Genomic DNA, 17519 nt, shown 5'->3' with positions numbered 1-17519 from the left:
AACGAAATAAGGTAGCATAATTCTCAAAATAAATAAGAACTAAAAGTTCAGATTTTCACGAATTTATATATTTTGACATGACAATTGTTTCGACAACACCGTGTCTTTATCAAATGTTCACATTTCATCACGTAAAAGCCACCTCAGTTCAATTTTAGTATAATTCTGTTCATTTTGCGTCGTTCAAAGTGTCACGAAAAAATGACACAGGGTCGCGAGAACGGCAAATTCCTATTTCGGTTGGTTACCGAGAAACTTTATGATTACAAGCAATTTCGGATAATGACTGATAACAATGAAAGAAACCTCACCCTAATATCATCCACAATCACATCTCGCCCTTGTATAACGAAGCCGAATTCGGTCTGGTAGCGCTCCACGAACGTCCGAATAAAATCCCCGCGTTTTGGGCACGATGCCGTACCCTCATCAGGTTTGGTGGGTCTGCACATCAAAGCGCAATCGGTACCGTCGTACCTCAGATGAAGATACGGCTCCAGCCGAATGTGGGAATCGGCGAATCCCTGTTTCCGCAACTGAGAACGACATTCTCGCTCCAGAGCCTCCAATCGAGCATCTATATAGTCGAAATTTTCTGCAGAATACGATTTGCCGCTTGGCTCTTGAGCTTCGTGTACGACGTCAGCCAAGGCCATGCCGTACGCCGATAAAATACCTAAATGGGTAATTCCCAAAGAATTGGGATTTTTGGAGTAACGAAGAAAAAGCAAGCAAGCAAACATTTTTTAAAAAATACCACATTTAAAATGAGGGACGTTGAAACCCTCTTGCTAGAGAGAATAAAGACAGCATGGAAAACGAAGTGCGTCGAACTTGTGAAGTAGAAGAAAGAATGTGGGGAATTGAAAAAATGCTAGAAAATACTGTTATTATTTCTCTGGACTTCAACGACTATGTTCATCTTGGAACGTGATGACAAATTTACAAATGAAGTTATATTGTAAATAGTAGACTTTTTTAAATAATAATGTTGGTCACAATGTATCTATTTTCATATTATTCATACTTCTATATAAGTTTTTGTCTACTTGATCTTGATTATAATCATGTACAATTAATAATATATTTATTATTTACAAGTATTTTTTTCTATAGGTTTCTATTATATCGTTCCAATCACCTTGGAAGATTTTTTATGTACTTAATATTTATATGTACTTATTTCATTTTAAAGCTGGTGGATTAAAACACTATAAAGAATTTATTATGAAACTTTTTTGTGGGGACCAAGAACATAGCGTTTTCCCAACTGCGAGAAATGAACTTATGGAAAATGGATTTATTGAATATATAGATCGAACGATTATGTTTGTAACAATGTAGCCAAAAATGCAATAATTGAATTGAAATTAATTGATTTATAATAATGTTGACACGCAAAAACCGGCGAAGAATTTTCGTTTTTAATTTATCTGCAATTTCTTTCATCTCCTGAGGCTATCCAACTCTTCGTTATTTCGTACTAATTCGATTAATTTCTCATTAATCTTACTTTGGAAAACTTCGCACTATAACAAGACATATTCGGACAAATTTAATCTGAGGCTTAAGTTAGTTAAATATTAAATGTTGAGAAAAATAGATAATTAAAGTTTTTTACTGTATTAATTTTTAATATACATTCTGCAAAAAAAATATCGCATCATCGTAATCGTAAAGTGGTACATAAAAACAGAAAAAGATGAACGCATTTGTAGAGTTAGTGAAAACGGAGAAAACAGTGATCTGAAGAAATCAAGTAGGCAATTATCAGTTACGCATATAGCTACTAGAGATATAAATGCCCTGCCTAATGCCGATAATACAGAAACTTATGAGGCAACTAACATGCACATGCGCGAAATTTAAAATCTTATTTCAAACCAATGACCTTGCGCCATTTAACAACCAACGGCAGTAGTTTCCCAAAATATGCCTAGATCTTGTTAAATGTTCTGGAAAAACAAGGTAAGTGTATAGAAATCGCTGTTTAGAAAGAAAATGACGCACAGTGCTGGTTAGTGGGTGACGTCAATGGATTTTTATCGTAGCAGGCCCACTATATTATCTATTAGCTACATGCAGTTGGAACATTGACTGAATGGAGATATGCTTAAAGGTAAGGTTATATATTATTTCCAGATTGTACGGAAATTTGCTTAAACGTCTCTGAAAATACGATTTTATTTCCACAGTTATTACCAAGTAAAAAGAAACCAGAATTGTTGCGTTAATCGAAAATAGACGGACGCTAATGTGAAAGTGAGGTCCCGGTATACTATCTAGAGTAAACGGCTTGTTTTAGGACATCATCGCTGCACAAGCCGTTAAAAGCACAAGAAATACATCCAAAAGTACCCAAACTGTAGGTAATAGGTTAAAAGACGAGGAATACGAGTGACTCTAATAGTACCGCCCTCATCTTACTAGCGCACATCGCGGGGCCTGTTTAAGCGTTGCCAGAGAACAAATAATAAATTGGACCGTTATCGACTGGTCCCTGGTTTTGTTTACTCACAAGTCCAGATTTACTTTTTTTGCCCCTGAATGACGTATACCAGTTTACATGTGACATGGTGAACGACATTCAGAATGTAATATGCGCCTTAATTTCAATTTTCCTATTAAGGCGTGTAGAGGCATTTCCGTAAACGGCCGCGGCCGCAAAGATTTAGCTGCAGTTAATAGAGGGGCAATGACTACTGACAGGTATATAATTTAAATAGCATACCCTATACCTATTTCTTAATTAATAACGAATAGGTAAGTAGCTAGTACCAGTAAAGTTCTTAAATTGTTACAATTACAGTTCTACAAGTAAAGAAAGTGAATATGGCGCATCTAAATAAACTCCAGAGAATTAAAAGTTTAATTATTTTTTTGAGATATGGCGATAAAACGAGAATTCAGTTAAAAGTATGTAATTTGTTTACTACAAAATATTCAGACAGACCCATTAAAAGATCCACGGTGAGTAAAATTGAAAGAAAATATATAGAAATATGCCCTGTTTCTATAACTAAATAAAGAGATTGCCAACGACCAAGTCGTCCAAAAACCAATGAGAACACAAACCTTTTATTAGAAGTTAAGGATAGTGCCCAACGTGCATCTTCTCAAGCCCCTTCAGATAATGATGTTAACCAACGAACCGCTTTGCATGTATTAAAAGAATAAAAGTATTATAAGTACAACATTACAGGAGCGAAGGGACGAAGATAACCTCGATCGCAGACTAGAGTTTTGTGAAACTATGACGGAAATGTGCAACTTAAATCCATTTTTTCATTGTCAGATACTATTATGAGATGAAGCCACGCTTGCTTTAAATAGTACGATAAATAAACAAAACAAAACAAATGCTAAAAGAGAGTCGTAAGTTGATACTTTTGTTGTCTACTTTAATACAGGGTGTCCAAAATTAGTAACTAAACTCTGGAACATCCTATAACTGTAATGTCATTAAGTCCAGGACTTATTTCCCTATCAAACTGCATTAGAGTTACCTACACCTATTGCGAACCATAATTAAATTTTGTTCAAACTATTGTATTTGTTCGACTGAACATTTTCCTTTCACGTACTTGGCAATGGAAAAAAAATATTGTGTTCAACTAATAATTAATTTAGTAATAATTGTTTTTCCATAACCAAGCTCGTGAAGCGAAAATATTTAGCCAATACTGATTATTTCGTTATGGTTTTGCAGAGTGTCCCAATTGAAAAAAAAACAGAGTTTAATTTTGGACACCCTGTATAAAAGTAGACAACAACAATAAGAAAAACGGCTGTGTTTTAAAATTTTACCAAATATGAGGACCAAATTTTTAGAAATTAAAAAAGCCGGTTAACAGCAATTTTCGGTTGACTACCAATCTTCAGTCCAACAGGAATGATTATCTCCAAAGTAACATGAACCAAAAATATTGTCTGAAATAACTATGCTGTTATGTTATCAGCAATTCCGATTAACATTTTTTTTAATTAATAGAACGATAGTGGATGTGTTTATACATCCCAATTTCTTTTTCTTAAACACTACTTATCAGCATCTTCAGGACTTCGTTTGGTTCTATTGCTTTCTAGTTTTGTCTAAACTTTAATTTTTATTGTAATATGTATTTATAAAATATCCGTGGTACCTATAGCATCAATTGTATTGCAATCGAATGTTCGTTTATGACTGAACTTATAACACCGAACCAATTGACACAAAATTAAACATTATTTCTCACCTGCGTATTTGTGGACAAGCACCGTGGTCATACCAAGAGATCGAGCAATCGCGCAAGCGTGTTGTCCCCCTGCGCCCCCGAAACAAGCCAAGGTGTGCTTGGAGGTGTCGTAGCCTTTTGCCTGGGTTAAAGCTCTGATTGGTCTGCACATAGCTTCGTTTGCGACTTTGACGAAACCCATCGCGACTTGCTCTGGTGTCATCGGACCCTGATACCGCCAATATCCATCGGTGAGCACGTTACGACAAAATATGTACCCCCAATTATAGAATTTATTAAAGGGGATAGGGAAATACCTTTTTCTAGCCCCTTCTGCAAAATACCCAATTATACATGTTGCCTACTATACTTTTTCTACCACCGTTAGTTTTTGGGTATATTTTCGCAAAACAAGAATACACTCACTGTGCAGACGGGAGTAGAAAAAGTATAGTATGCAACACGTTCGGTAAAACTTTAAATAAAATACCTAATTATCCATCGATTTAGCGTGCGGGAAGTGTCACTTTACCACGTCAGTTTCGTTTCTCATGAATGCTAGCCACTTCGGACATTTCCGGGATTTCACCGCACGGATTTGAGAGCAATCGGATGTTTTCGGAGATATTTCACACGCTTTGAATTTTGACGTTTGTCAATTCCGACAGTCATGTCAGTGAATGTATTCGTGTTGTTTTGCAAAAATGCGGTCGTAGAAAAAGTATAGTATGCAACACGTTCGGTAAACTTTTTAACTCACTCGTTTGTTAAAAACTCGTGAGTCAAATGCCGTTTACTATACTTGTTGCATAATATACTATTTTCTACTCCTTTTTGTAAAATACCTAATTATACATCGATCTAGAGTGCGGAAAGTGTCACTTTACCACGTGAGTTTCTTCTCCCACGGATCCGAGCTACTTTGGACATTTCCGGGATGTTACCGCAGGGGTTTGGGATCAATCGGATGTTTTCCGAGATTTTGCTTCACGGCTTGAATTCTGACGTTTGTCAATTCTGACGGTCATGGCAGTGAATGTATTCGTGTTGTTTTGCAAAAATGTAAACAAAAACTAACGGTCGTAGAAAAATTATAATATGCAAAACGTATGGTAAACTGTTTAAGTCACTCGTTTATAAAGAACTCGCTCCAATCGTGCCAAATAAATTCGTGACTCAAATGCTCTTTACCGCACTTGTTGCATAATATACCATTAAAGCACCTAATGAATATTTTACAGCTACTGTAAAATATGAATTCTTTCGTTTGCGCAATTTTAAAAGGTAATTTCTTCTAAAATTTATTTAGATATTTACAAAAAAAATTAAGTACGTTTCTTTCAAGAACAAATAAAAGAACAACTGAAAAGTGAGTTTATGATTGCATAATTCCTATTTAACATTTTAAACGTAATAGTTTTTAATTGGTTTTCCAGCTCCTTTTAGTTTTATGGCGGTTACAAAAAAAAGTGTTTATAAATACCTAATAAACTTTTAAACAGCGAACCCGATGAATATGGCGTCTTTTCATGTGACGGTCACTGTAATGTTTTTTCGAATTGGTCTAAATTCAGAAAAAAGAAACAACATCGGTGTTTTATGCAATATTACTGAAATTTGAAGACATGTTTCTTCAGAATATACGATTAAAAAATGCATTCCCTTTATCAAAGCTAAGCAACCATGTTTTTTTAATAGAACACCTGGTATATTTTTGTTTAATAACTCATTTTAACAAAATTTCAGAAATATATAGCTTGTGGGTAATTGGTTTCGAAATAGAATTTAGTAATCAGCTTGCCTTGCATAACGAAACATTATTAAGTTTTGGTGGTACCCTGACATTTAACGATAGAAACACTATTTGTTTATGAGATGGATTATTCGGAACATCTAAAAGTTAAGTTGCTAATTGTTTGTACACCGTGTGCCAAATAAAACGATTAATTATATGATCTGGAAAGCCATAGGAGACACCAAAAAAAGTTTCGTACAAAAGTTTCTTGCACTCTCCCCAATAGGTATTGCCGTTTTGGCGAATTTAATTAACAAAATGTCAAGATTTTCAAATGGAACGCCCTATATTCAGGGAGATTTTGAGAAAAATCGACTCTATACTACACACTTTAACAGATTTACTAAAACTTCAGAATTCATATTTAAACAAACATGTAATAGTTAATTATCTAACTTGGTTGAAAATATCTTATAACAAAAATAAAGAATTTAACTTCATAGGTTACCCAAAAAATTATGACTTATTCAAAATACAAATAAAATATATACTAACAAAAAACTTGACAACTATAAACTTTTTAAATAAAAAAATACCTTAATGCGTCAAATAAAAGATTGTGGTGTAGACGACTACATTTTTAAATATTTTGATATTTCTTTGTTGTTTTGATGCCAGATGAAACAAGCATTTGAAGGGGAACATTTTTAACTACACTTTGTGAACCGAATTAACGAACAATTTTTAGTGGAATATTATTCATTTAAAAAAAGTAGGATCATGTCTTTCCAATTTAAAAAATACCTAATATTACCAACAAGTGACCTAATGTGGGCAGCTTTAAATTCAACATTTTATACGGGTGTTATCTTAAACCTCGAATATTTTATTTTTTATCGTACAATCGATATCTGAATAAAAATATACGGCATTCGACAGATTTTGTTTTTTTATTAATTGAATTCGCCAAAACGACACCACCTATTTGGGACACCCTGTATAATCTGAGGCGCATCTGTCAAACTGATTGAGTAATGCATCATCTCGTTAGTCTGTGGTTAAGTTTTCGTTGCAATACCTAGATCAATAGTGTCATAACACAATTTTATATGGGGCAATAAAAATATAAAAAAAAAAAACACATAACCTCAATTTCTGCCTAAACTATGCAAAATTTGAATAGGAATTTCTTAAGAAAGTGACCTTTATTTTAACCAAGAATTCCATATGCAGAATGTTCATTTATGTCTGAGCGGAGTCTTTTGGGATACCCCGTCTCAACAAAACTATAATATTTAAATCTTCAGGAAAGTCCAAGAAACTTTTGTACGAAACTTTTTTTCGTATCTCCTATGGGTTTCCAGATCGTTTAGTAGATCGTTTTATTTGGCATACGATGTACAACATCCTACTCGTTCAGTACAAGCAATTACTTTTTTTTTTAATTCGCTTAGTGTTGTACAATCAACAAATTATTAATTTTTCATGAGAAATCTTTATTAACAATTTAATTATCATTTGTTTAACAATCAGGCATTTGTGTTTAGTAAAAAATATAGACATTATTTTACTATTAATATTAAAAGTAAAATTATTAACATTATTTAATTGTAAGCAAGGTATTTCAAAATTATTTGTGAATGTCAGATTTTTGTAACTGCTTAGATTATATTGTGGTCATACAACCAGTGTTTGAACTACCTGCCTCCTGAATTTTGTCAGCTATATCAATCTTATTATAAACAGAATCATCAAGAGAAACCTTAAGTAACTGGAGATAAAATCAAACCACTATGTTGTTTTAATTGTATAATGTCAGCACTTCGATTAGCTAACAATGTCTCGCTGCACTGCAATAGAAACAATGCCCCGTGTCGTGTATCCTTTTGGGTTCGTGATTTTCGTCATAACTAAAGGAGTTTAACTGTATGTATGCCTACGAGTTATTAATTACATTTACATCGATGAGGAACGTTAACTGGGCGTAAGCCTATATACTTTCTGTATAAATGTAGTTCTTTTTCTCCATGAATGACCTTTGAATATTTGTTTTAGTATTTGAAATGCCAACCAAAAGCACAGTCTGCTATATACCCTAGCATAACCCATAATCAACAAATCTTTGGTCCTAAGTTCATCCGGTGAATAAGAGTTGATCGATATCCATTTGGTCAAATATACTACTGTTTTTTTCTTGATAAACACTGTTAATTTAAACTAGTTGCTTATGTCGATATTTTTCGTGGCAACCCTTCAGCATTGAATATGCCCTTTAAATAAAATTTGTAGGTTGTATCAAAATATAAATAACAACCCTGTACCTTATCGCCGTCTCCATTTTGGCTTTGCAAAAAGGTGTTGATTTCTTCGGTTAATTTCCGGAACTCTCGAAACGATGCTTCTTTATCGAGCGCGGAATCTTCGTTGGGACCGAATATTTTCGGAAAAAATTCAGGCAGTAGTCTACCCAAAACCAAATTGGCGTCGGTTACCGTCAACGGTCCGCCTTTCTTGTAACAAACAGGACCCGGATGAGCACCTGCAGACTCGGGACCCACCACGAATAGTCCCGACCTAAAGTAAAATACAAGAAATTACTTTGCTAATAAAATGCTAGTGTGCCGAAATTCTGGTATTTCTTTTTTTTACCCAACCTAAAGTAAATTACAATATAGGAACACACCTTGCTAATAAAATGCTAGTGTACCGAAATTCTGTTATTTCATTATTTTTACCCAACCTAAAGGAAATTACAATATAGCAACAAGCAATTACTTTGCTAATAAAATGCCAGTGTACCGAAATTCTGTTATTTCATTATTTTTGCCCGACCTAAAGCAAAATACAGGCAATTACTTTGCTAATAAAATGCTAGTGTACCGAAATTCTGATTTTTCATTTTTTTTAACCCAACCTAAAGTAAATTACAATACAGGAACAAGCATTTACTTTGCTAATAAAATGCTAGTTTATCAAAATTCTGTTAGTTCATTATTTTTGCCCGACCTAAAGCAAAATACCAGCAATTACTTTGCTAATAAAATTATGTACCGAAATTCTGGTATTTCTTTTTTTTTACCCAACCTAAAGTCAATTACAATATAGGAACAAGCAATTACTTTGCTACTAAAATTCTGGTGTACGGAAATTCTTTTACTTCAATTTTTTTTAGCGTTTAACTCAGGCGAACTCAGGCATGATGGTAAGCCGGATTAAAGGCGCTTGAAAGCTATGAAAGTTCCGTAAATGTTTATTATCATTTCCAACACAACTTTATAAATCCCTCATATTTTGTCTGCTCTGACCAAATCCGGAAATGCTAAGAACTCTCTATCCAACTTCTGAATAGAATTAAAACGTAACATCCAGATACAGATACTAACATTTGAATCAATAAAAGAGGAACCGCCAAGCTGTCGTACATTTCAAATACGACAAAAGCAAGGCAGACAATTAGCTGAAATGAAACACTTACAAATGAAAATTGGCGCGTCTCTCTGAAGAAGCTCTTATTTAATGTTTTCTATTACCCTATTTACAGAGTAAGTGCTTCTGCAATCTTTGGAGGTTGAATTTTTAACTTATTTAAAATTGTATTTTTTATCAGTACCATGACGAAATGGAGGAGGTCGAGATACTCAAATATTTACGAAGAATATTGTTTACTGTTTAACGTTACAGGATAATGTATTAAAATAAATGTATTTTGTCACTCAGTATTTTTTATATAGACGCTTAGTTTTCATAACGTTTTACGTAGAATCTCCTAGTGTTTGTTCGTAAGATCTATTTGGAAAAAGCGGATTTAAGGGTCCATTGTAAGCTGAATCGCTACAAGTGTTTAAAAAATAATTAAAAATATTGATTGCTTACTAATGTTACCATATTATTCTGCAAATAAAATTTAGAATAATGAATAAGGAAGAGTAAAATATAAAATTATTCAATAAATTTTTTGTACCAAATAAAATTAAGTCATCGTAGGCAATTTTCAGAGATTTTGCGTTGCTTTAATAAGACATTTACATAATAATGTCAAAGTAAGAATCCATTGCTGCCCACTATAGACAAATAGCAAAATGCAATATCAACGACCCAAAATAAAAGAAATTGAACACAAATAAGATAGAAAAAAGTAAAGAGCAAAGAGGGGCGTTTGTTGTTTTTAAACGCTGAAGATAGGTTTTATATTTTAAAGCGGCAACAAAAATACAGTTCTTGTTATAAAACTTTTTTATCGTCGTAAAGATACTGGCAACTTTTATATGGGAATAATTCCCTTTATAATATCGAAACATAACCGTTACAAACAGAACAAACTAAAACAACAAATGTTAGTTGGAGTATTTCGAAAACAAAGTTTAGCAGCTTTGGATCGGTAAATTTTAGAAACCCTATAACAACCAAATCAATTCTCTAATCAATTTCGAAAATATCCGATTACCACTTATATTTTTAATACCGTTAGAATTATCGAAAATAATAAAAAAATCTAAAAAAATATAGGTATAGAAAAACCTCGATGGAACCGATCAGTGAATTTTCTCAGGAATAAAAAATAGAATAATATACCGGGTGTTTTTGTGAATACACCCGGCAGTGGTAAAAATATTTTGAGTCGAAAGAGATTCTCGAATAAATTTCAGAATGTTCTTGTATCTTATCAGAATAACCAAGCTGTTAGGTCAATTATTTATTAATTATTCGAACGAGTCCCTTGATAAACTTGACCACAATTAGGCAAGTTTTGATCAACACATATGATGAGAAAAAAGCTTTACCTGAAGAAAAGCATGGAACCGCCACCTGCGGCCACAGTGTTGACGTCCAATTGAGGCGATTGAATGGTCACTCCTGCAGTGGTACTCTCGTATACGTGTTCGTAATGGCCGGCATATCGAGATACGTCGGTGGAAGTACCGCCCATATCGAAACCGATGACTGGCAGGTCAGTTTCTGGGGTTGTTATTGCGTAACCAACCACACCTAAGGGTTGATTTCCATAGAATGAAAGCCCAAATATCGCCAACCACTCTCTATTATTCTACTTCTTCTTATTACCAATTTATTATATTCGCGCAAAATAAGATTACACTTACTGCCGCAGTACCCGAACTGCAAGTCAATTTTCGTTGTTCATTGCAAACAATACACATTGACTGCCACAATACTTTTTGAAAAAAATTATTAATAAGTTCAAAATAAATAGTTAGGTACTCATAAGCAATTTTTTTTGTCCTTATCAACGTAAATATTAACTTGTTTGTATATCGTTCATATGGGGTTGACGTGACCCACCGTTTTATTTTGTTTCTTGCAGAGCCATGTCGGCCATATGTATATGTGTGACGAATTTTAGATTATGTTTTTCTTTTATTAGCTGTAAATTTGTGACAGTTAAAAGAGTTTTATTAGTAAAAGTGACTTATGAAAAGTGCAATAGAAAATAGCTAAAAGAAAATATTTAAGCGATGATGATTGGCGAATAATATTAGCAAGTGGTGCATTTGTACGAAGTGATAAGATGAAGAATGTGCAGATTTCAGTTCAGATGATTATATAAAAGATCCTGGATATAAGATGAAAAAATGAAAAACATGATGAAGTAGTTGGAAAATTGAAGAAGTAATTTAAGATCTGCAACTTGAAAAGGAAAGTGAGGAGTTAGATAGTCAGTCTCCAGAGGTTCCGAAGATTATTAAATCGCCAGAGTACGAAGGTGGTCATAAAACATTTACTTTTAGTGGCCGCTCAGCTTTACAAATAAATGTGGCGGAGGATATTACTCCATTTGATGCGTTTTCATTATTTGTTGATGATGAAATTATAAATATTAGGCATCGTAGCGGACAAAAAAGTTTGTGGAGCTTCTTATGTGGATGGAGTTAGTAAGTATTCCATTCTATTGGTTAACAAGCGATATTTATAAAAATAATGTAGCGCCAAGAATTATGTCTCGTAATAAATTTGAATTATTGCTGTCAAATATTCACTTTTCAACCAATGAAGAAATTCCCCGACTAGAAAGACTAGGAAAAATACATCCTCTTATAGAAGCATTGCAACAAAGAAGTTTCATGATGTAATGATTCCAGCTGAAGACTTTGTTATTGACGATACCCTTGGATAGGTAGATTAGTATTTCGACAATGCATATGTAATAAAGCTTACAAATATGGCCCAAAGCTTTTCAAGCTATGCTCGACTAAATGATATACTTGGTCCAGCAAAATATGCTAAGGGAAATCAAAAAACTAAACCAAAAATTGGTTTAGGTAGAACAGTTTGTGAAGAGCTATCTCAAGGACTTCTAAATCAAGGTCACTCATTATTTGTCGATACCTTCTATACGAGCTATGATTTAGCATTGTCTTTTTTACACCAAAATACTCACGTAATTGGTGCTTTGATAGCGAAAGAATATGAAACTGGAATTGCGGTAGTAAAATGGTGGCATACACGCAATGTAAGAATTCTATCAACTAAACACGCTCCACACATGATAAATATTACAGGCAACCAGGAAGGAAATGCTGGAGCACATAGGGGATGTAATGCTGACCAACCATCAACCAGTCGAGCTTCAAATACTAATGGAAAAAGTAAAAATAAACAAAAGCCAATAGCCAACAGAAGGAAAGCTGGTATCGATCAATCAGACCACGACCCTGAGGAAGGTATAAAACAGCAACTTTCGAGAAGAAATAGCAACAAGCTTGCCAAATTTATAAAAAAAAAATTAAAACAAGTCAAATCCAATTGTCGTAATATTCAGTTCTAAAAACTACAAAGGATGAAAATAATAAAAAGAACTCCTGTTAAAAAAAGGGAACAAAGTATACACAAAGTGTCCGGATAGCAATCATGCCCCTTTTATGTGTTTAGACTGCTTTAAATGTCCGGATAGCAATCATGCCCCTTTTATGTGTTTAGACTGCTTTAAACAACAAAAATGTAATTAACTTTATTTTTGACGTATACTTTATGTTTTAAAAGTTATATATGTGACTATATTATAGTCTGAGACAATAAATTACTAAAATAGTTAAATTGCTGTTATTTCTCTCATGCTTTGAGCAGGGCCAAAACCAATATACCCAAAGTTTCGCCAGAGGCCACGCTTTAAAACACTACATTAAAATAGTCCACCATAGTTCCCCGACATGACTTCAACTGAAATACAACGTGTCACAGATATATGGGTGATGAAAGTGGTGTCGCCCATATTTAATTAAAATTTTAGCTTCCAATTCTGCTAACCAGGATAAAATTATAACACAGGGCTCTCAAAAAATTAAAAAAAGTTATTTTTATTCCCATTAAAAGGTCTTTTTTACAAGCCAACTTACTAAAAAGAATGGAGTAGCTATGAGACACTATACTGCTACGTGAAATATAGATACAATTTTTTGAGAAATTGAAAAAACAATAATGTACTGAAGATACTAAACACCAAAATGCGTCATATAAATGTGGCTGGTTTTTTCAAAATTAAATTCTATTTTGAATTGTGAAAGTTTTTACCGTATTATTTAGATAAATCGAATCAAAAATGAGTTTGAAAATTTGAAAGAAAGTTGAAAATGCAAACGAGCAATATTTAACAATAACAATTTTGGTAATAGTTACAAATAAAACGCCAAATCAAATATCGGAATGGTCCATCATCTACCTCAATAATGAAAATGATAAATAAAATCCTTAAAAAATCTTCAAATCAATACATTTTAGAGCACAACTCTTTTAAATGTCTTTGAATGCCAAACAAAATTTCTCTATTATTTCTAGGGGTAGTCGCTACAACTCCTGCAAAGAATTAGCTGCTTTAGCGAATATCAAATCCTTCAAGTATATATTGGGAAGTCTAGAGGATTTAAGTCCAACAAACAAACAAACTGCTCACAAACCTCATACTTTTTTTCAAAGGGAGTGGCACATCTTCTATGAGTACGTTTAAATAGTGTAGAAGGAAGTTTAAACAACGAGGACCAATGAATAAATCAGATATGACACCACACCAAATGTTCACCTCACGCTGAAAATATCTTATTTTTGCACATGGATTCTCGGAATTCCACAAAAGATTATTTTTCGAATTAAAGTTTCGTCGTCGTATAAATGTGAAAAAAATGTGTTATTGAAACTTATCTTTACGGTTTGCATATTTTATAAAAATGAAACATATTGTCGGCAAGCTGGCAAATCTTGATACAATAACTTTTTTTTTAAGATTTTGTAAATTAACTATTGACTTATCTCCGTCGAAGCACAAATTAAATTCTAGTCATCTTCATCGACGGTGTTTCACCTAATGATTATAAAAATTTCTAGAAGGTTTAAGATTAGGTTACCTTCGATTTGGATATAGTTCGGAACGATTTAGCTAAATAATACAGTGACACTAGAGCCCTCTGGGAGCCAATCCTAAAACAGGCAGTTTATATCATTATGCTAAAAAAAAATCTCTAACGGGAAAATTCAGAATAAAATTTAAACTTTGAACACCCTGTATCTCCATCAACTCAATCAGAATGTTTTGCTGTCTAGTTGCACCAATTTAGACCATGCTTAGAGTTATAATTAGATACACTCTTACTAAGTACGTATGTAAAAAAGGATGGACATACAAATATCAAAGTTTCCAAAAATTGGTGATGTCACTTTATTGTTAAACCGGTAAGTGAAATTATCAAAACAAGTAATAAAAATAATTTTTACTTGTAAAACTTGTGGATTCCTCCTGCGTAGGCTTTTGTTAAGTTGAACTTGCTAACGTGTCGTCAATCATCCTGTTGCCATCTTCAGAGCTTGGCTGAAACTGGCTCGCATTTTACTCTGTACTGATGAGTTTATTTGTCTTAGTATTAAGGCTCTTTCATGATCTTTGAACCTAGTTGATATTTTTTCGTCCGGTCTCTCCAATGCTGTAAACTACTGGCATCTCAAATGGAATTTTGTCTTTGACTGATCGAAGATGTTGATAGATTTTTGGACAAGTGGTAAATCTGGTTTTGGCGTTTATATTTCTTTAGAACTTTTGATATGCGGTTAGCGATAGTTGAACAAACGTCGGGAACATCTATGGGTTCTCCACTATCACCAGTCATCGGGAATATATTTATGGAAACCTTTGAGAAGAAAGCTCTCGACACCTTCCATCTAATACCAAAATTATGGAAACGCTACGTCGATGATACTTTTGTTATTTGGCCTTATGGTCAGGAATCCCTAGGAGATTTTCTTAGATATTTAAACTCTATACACGCCAACATAAAATAGAAATAAAATAAAATAAAAAAAACATTGGGTCATTTTGTTTACAGAAAACCTAAGCACACAGACCGATACCTTAATGCATTGTCACATCACCATCCGGTTCAAAAATCATCGGTTATCAATTCTCTTGTTTACAAAGTCACTGAACCCCGAATTAAAGCACCTCACCTCTGCTTTTCTCTCTAATAATTTCCATATTAAAGATGTTAAGCGCTCCATCACAAAATATACCTCACCACAACCTTCCAATAGCAAAGAAGCTGAAAGCAATCCCAGAGTTGTCCTTCCTTACATTAAAAACATCACTGACCAAATATCAAAGGTTCTAAAGAAATATAACAGATTTACCACTTGTCCAAAAATCTCTTAACATCTTCGATCAGTCAAAGACAAAATTCCATTTTAGATGCCAGGAGTTTACAGTATTCCATGCATATGCGCCATAGAATACTTTGGAGAGACCGGACGAAAAATATCAACTAGGCTCAAAGAACATCAAAGAGCCTTAAGACTAAGACAAATAAACTTATCAGCAGTTGCCGAACACAATCACGAAACTAAAAAAAACTAAAATTCTTGCATGTAATCAGCTCTTCTACCAACGAAAAATCCGAGAGTCTATAGAAATCTATAAACAACCTAACAATCATAACCGCGACTCAAGTCGTTACCTGTCACCAATATGAGAATCAGTCATCCGAGACGGTATTTATGCCCTTCATTTAGCTCCGCTCCCCTCAAACAATATAAAAGCCGGTACAGAACAAAATGCGAGCCAGTTGCAATCAAGCTCTGAAGAATCTAACAGGATGATTGGCGAAACGTTAGCTAGTTCGACTCAACAGAAGGACGACGCAGAAGGAATATATCCTATTTATTATATAATCCAATGCTTTAAATTTGTGATATTCTCTTTCGTTTTTATAACGAATTGAGTAGAGGTTGTTTGTTTTTATCATTTTATTTTCCTATATATTTTTGTATGATTTGTCTTATGAAATGAAGTAGGTAGATTACAAAACAACACAGATATTTATCCGTCTCAATTTAAATTATACTTGTCTCACTAATGCCTAAACAAGGTTGCCCTGAGAGACCAGAATATTATTGCGAACTTTGTATCTTCCTATCTGGTTTGCAATCTATATATTTAGTTCATAACTTAACTCTGATGGTTATACTTCTGTGTTTTTTTTTAACTGAACAAAATCGTCTTCTACTGGTGGAAAAGCAGTTTTGGTTGTTTTATTAGTGAATCTTATTTTATCATTGAAATACTATGATGTCGGTGAATATTTGAACCACCATGGATCCTTATCAGTAATGCATCGCATTAAAACTACGTAAACATATCTGTGGTAGTGCTTTTAAAGTTATAAGTCTCCATGTATTAGGAAAAACTTGATTGGTATATCGATTTTCCCTGAACACTTCAGATTGATTAGGCGGAATTTTGAATAAATATTTTCTCATATTCCTCACAATTTCGTGCAAAAACTAAGTTTCTATTATATTTACCGCCAGCCGGTCCGGATAAAATAGCCCTCGCTCCGTTAAAGTTGTGCATGGAAGTCAAACCCCCGTCACTCTGCATAAACAACACTCTGGTACCTTCCAGATGGTCCTTGAATCCTTCAGAAAAGTTTTCAACGTACTTTTTGACATGGGGCGTTAGGTAAGCATCGGCGCACGACGTGAAACCCCTAGGTACGATCCGTACCATGCTGATCACGTCGTGAGATAAGGAAACATGTTTAAAACCTACAAAACATGTAAATCAAAACTCAAAAATAACAGTAGGAAAAGCCTATAAATTAATTTTATATTTTACCCCTCATAAAGCTGAAGCGCTCTAGATTTGAGCACTTGTACACTCGTATAACCTTAAGATTAATATCATACAGGTATATGCCCCAACACTGGATAAACCGGACATCGAAATGACACAACTCTATAAGGAAATAAAAGAACTGATGAAGCTAGCCGGAAAGAAGGAAGTTCTCATCATCATGGGCGACTTTAATGCCAAGATTGGTCGAGGTCGAGTGGACAGTGTGGTCGGAGATTTCGGTCTCGGAGACCGCAACAAAAGAGGCGATACCTTGGTACAATTCTGCCAAGAAGAAAGACTGGTCGTCGCAAATACATGGTATAAACTCCCGTTAAGAAGGCTATATACCTGGCAATCACCACAACACTCACCGGACAATATAGTGAGAAACCAACTAGATTTTCTACTAATCAGCCAGAGATACAGAAACGGATTGCACGGAGTGAGAACCTACCCTGGTACC

At 34.0% G+C, this 17519-nt stretch overlaps 1 protein-coding gene across 4 annotated transcripts in view; it reads right to left on the bottom strand.

The window, feature by feature from the left end:
• Window positions 1-17519, bottom strand: part of LOC132703975 (5-oxoprolinase) — a 90883-nt gene that overhangs the window by 54855 nt on the left and 18509 nt on the right. For 3 of the 4 annotated variants that reach the window (XM_060675546.1, XM_060674752.1, XM_060673982.1), the window contains exons 5-9: window positions 16744-16986; window positions 10731-10935; window positions 8271-8523; window positions 4236-4443; window positions 312-676 (exon numbers count right to left, since the gene is read on the bottom strand). In XM_060675546.1, coding sequence (XP_060531529.1) covers window positions 312-676; window positions 4236-4443; window positions 8271-8523; window positions 10731-10935; window positions 16744-16986 — 1274 coding nt within the window. The remainder of the gene's footprint in view (window positions 1-311; window positions 677-4235; window positions 4444-8270; window positions 8524-10730; window positions 10936-16743; window positions 16987-17519) is intronic. The other variant, XM_060676278.1, reaches the window with a different exon arrangement.

The sequence above is a fragment of the Cylas formicarius genome, unplaced genomic scaffold (genome assembly GCF_029955315.1).
Source record: "Cylas formicarius isolate icCylForm1 unplaced genomic scaffold, icCylForm1.1 PGA_scaffold_10__41_contigs__length_53128322, whole genome shotgun sequence".
NCBI lineage: Eukaryota > Metazoa > Arthropoda > Insecta > Coleoptera > Brentidae > Cylas > Cylas formicarius.
This window is presented reverse-complemented; position numbering and strand designations above follow the sequence as displayed.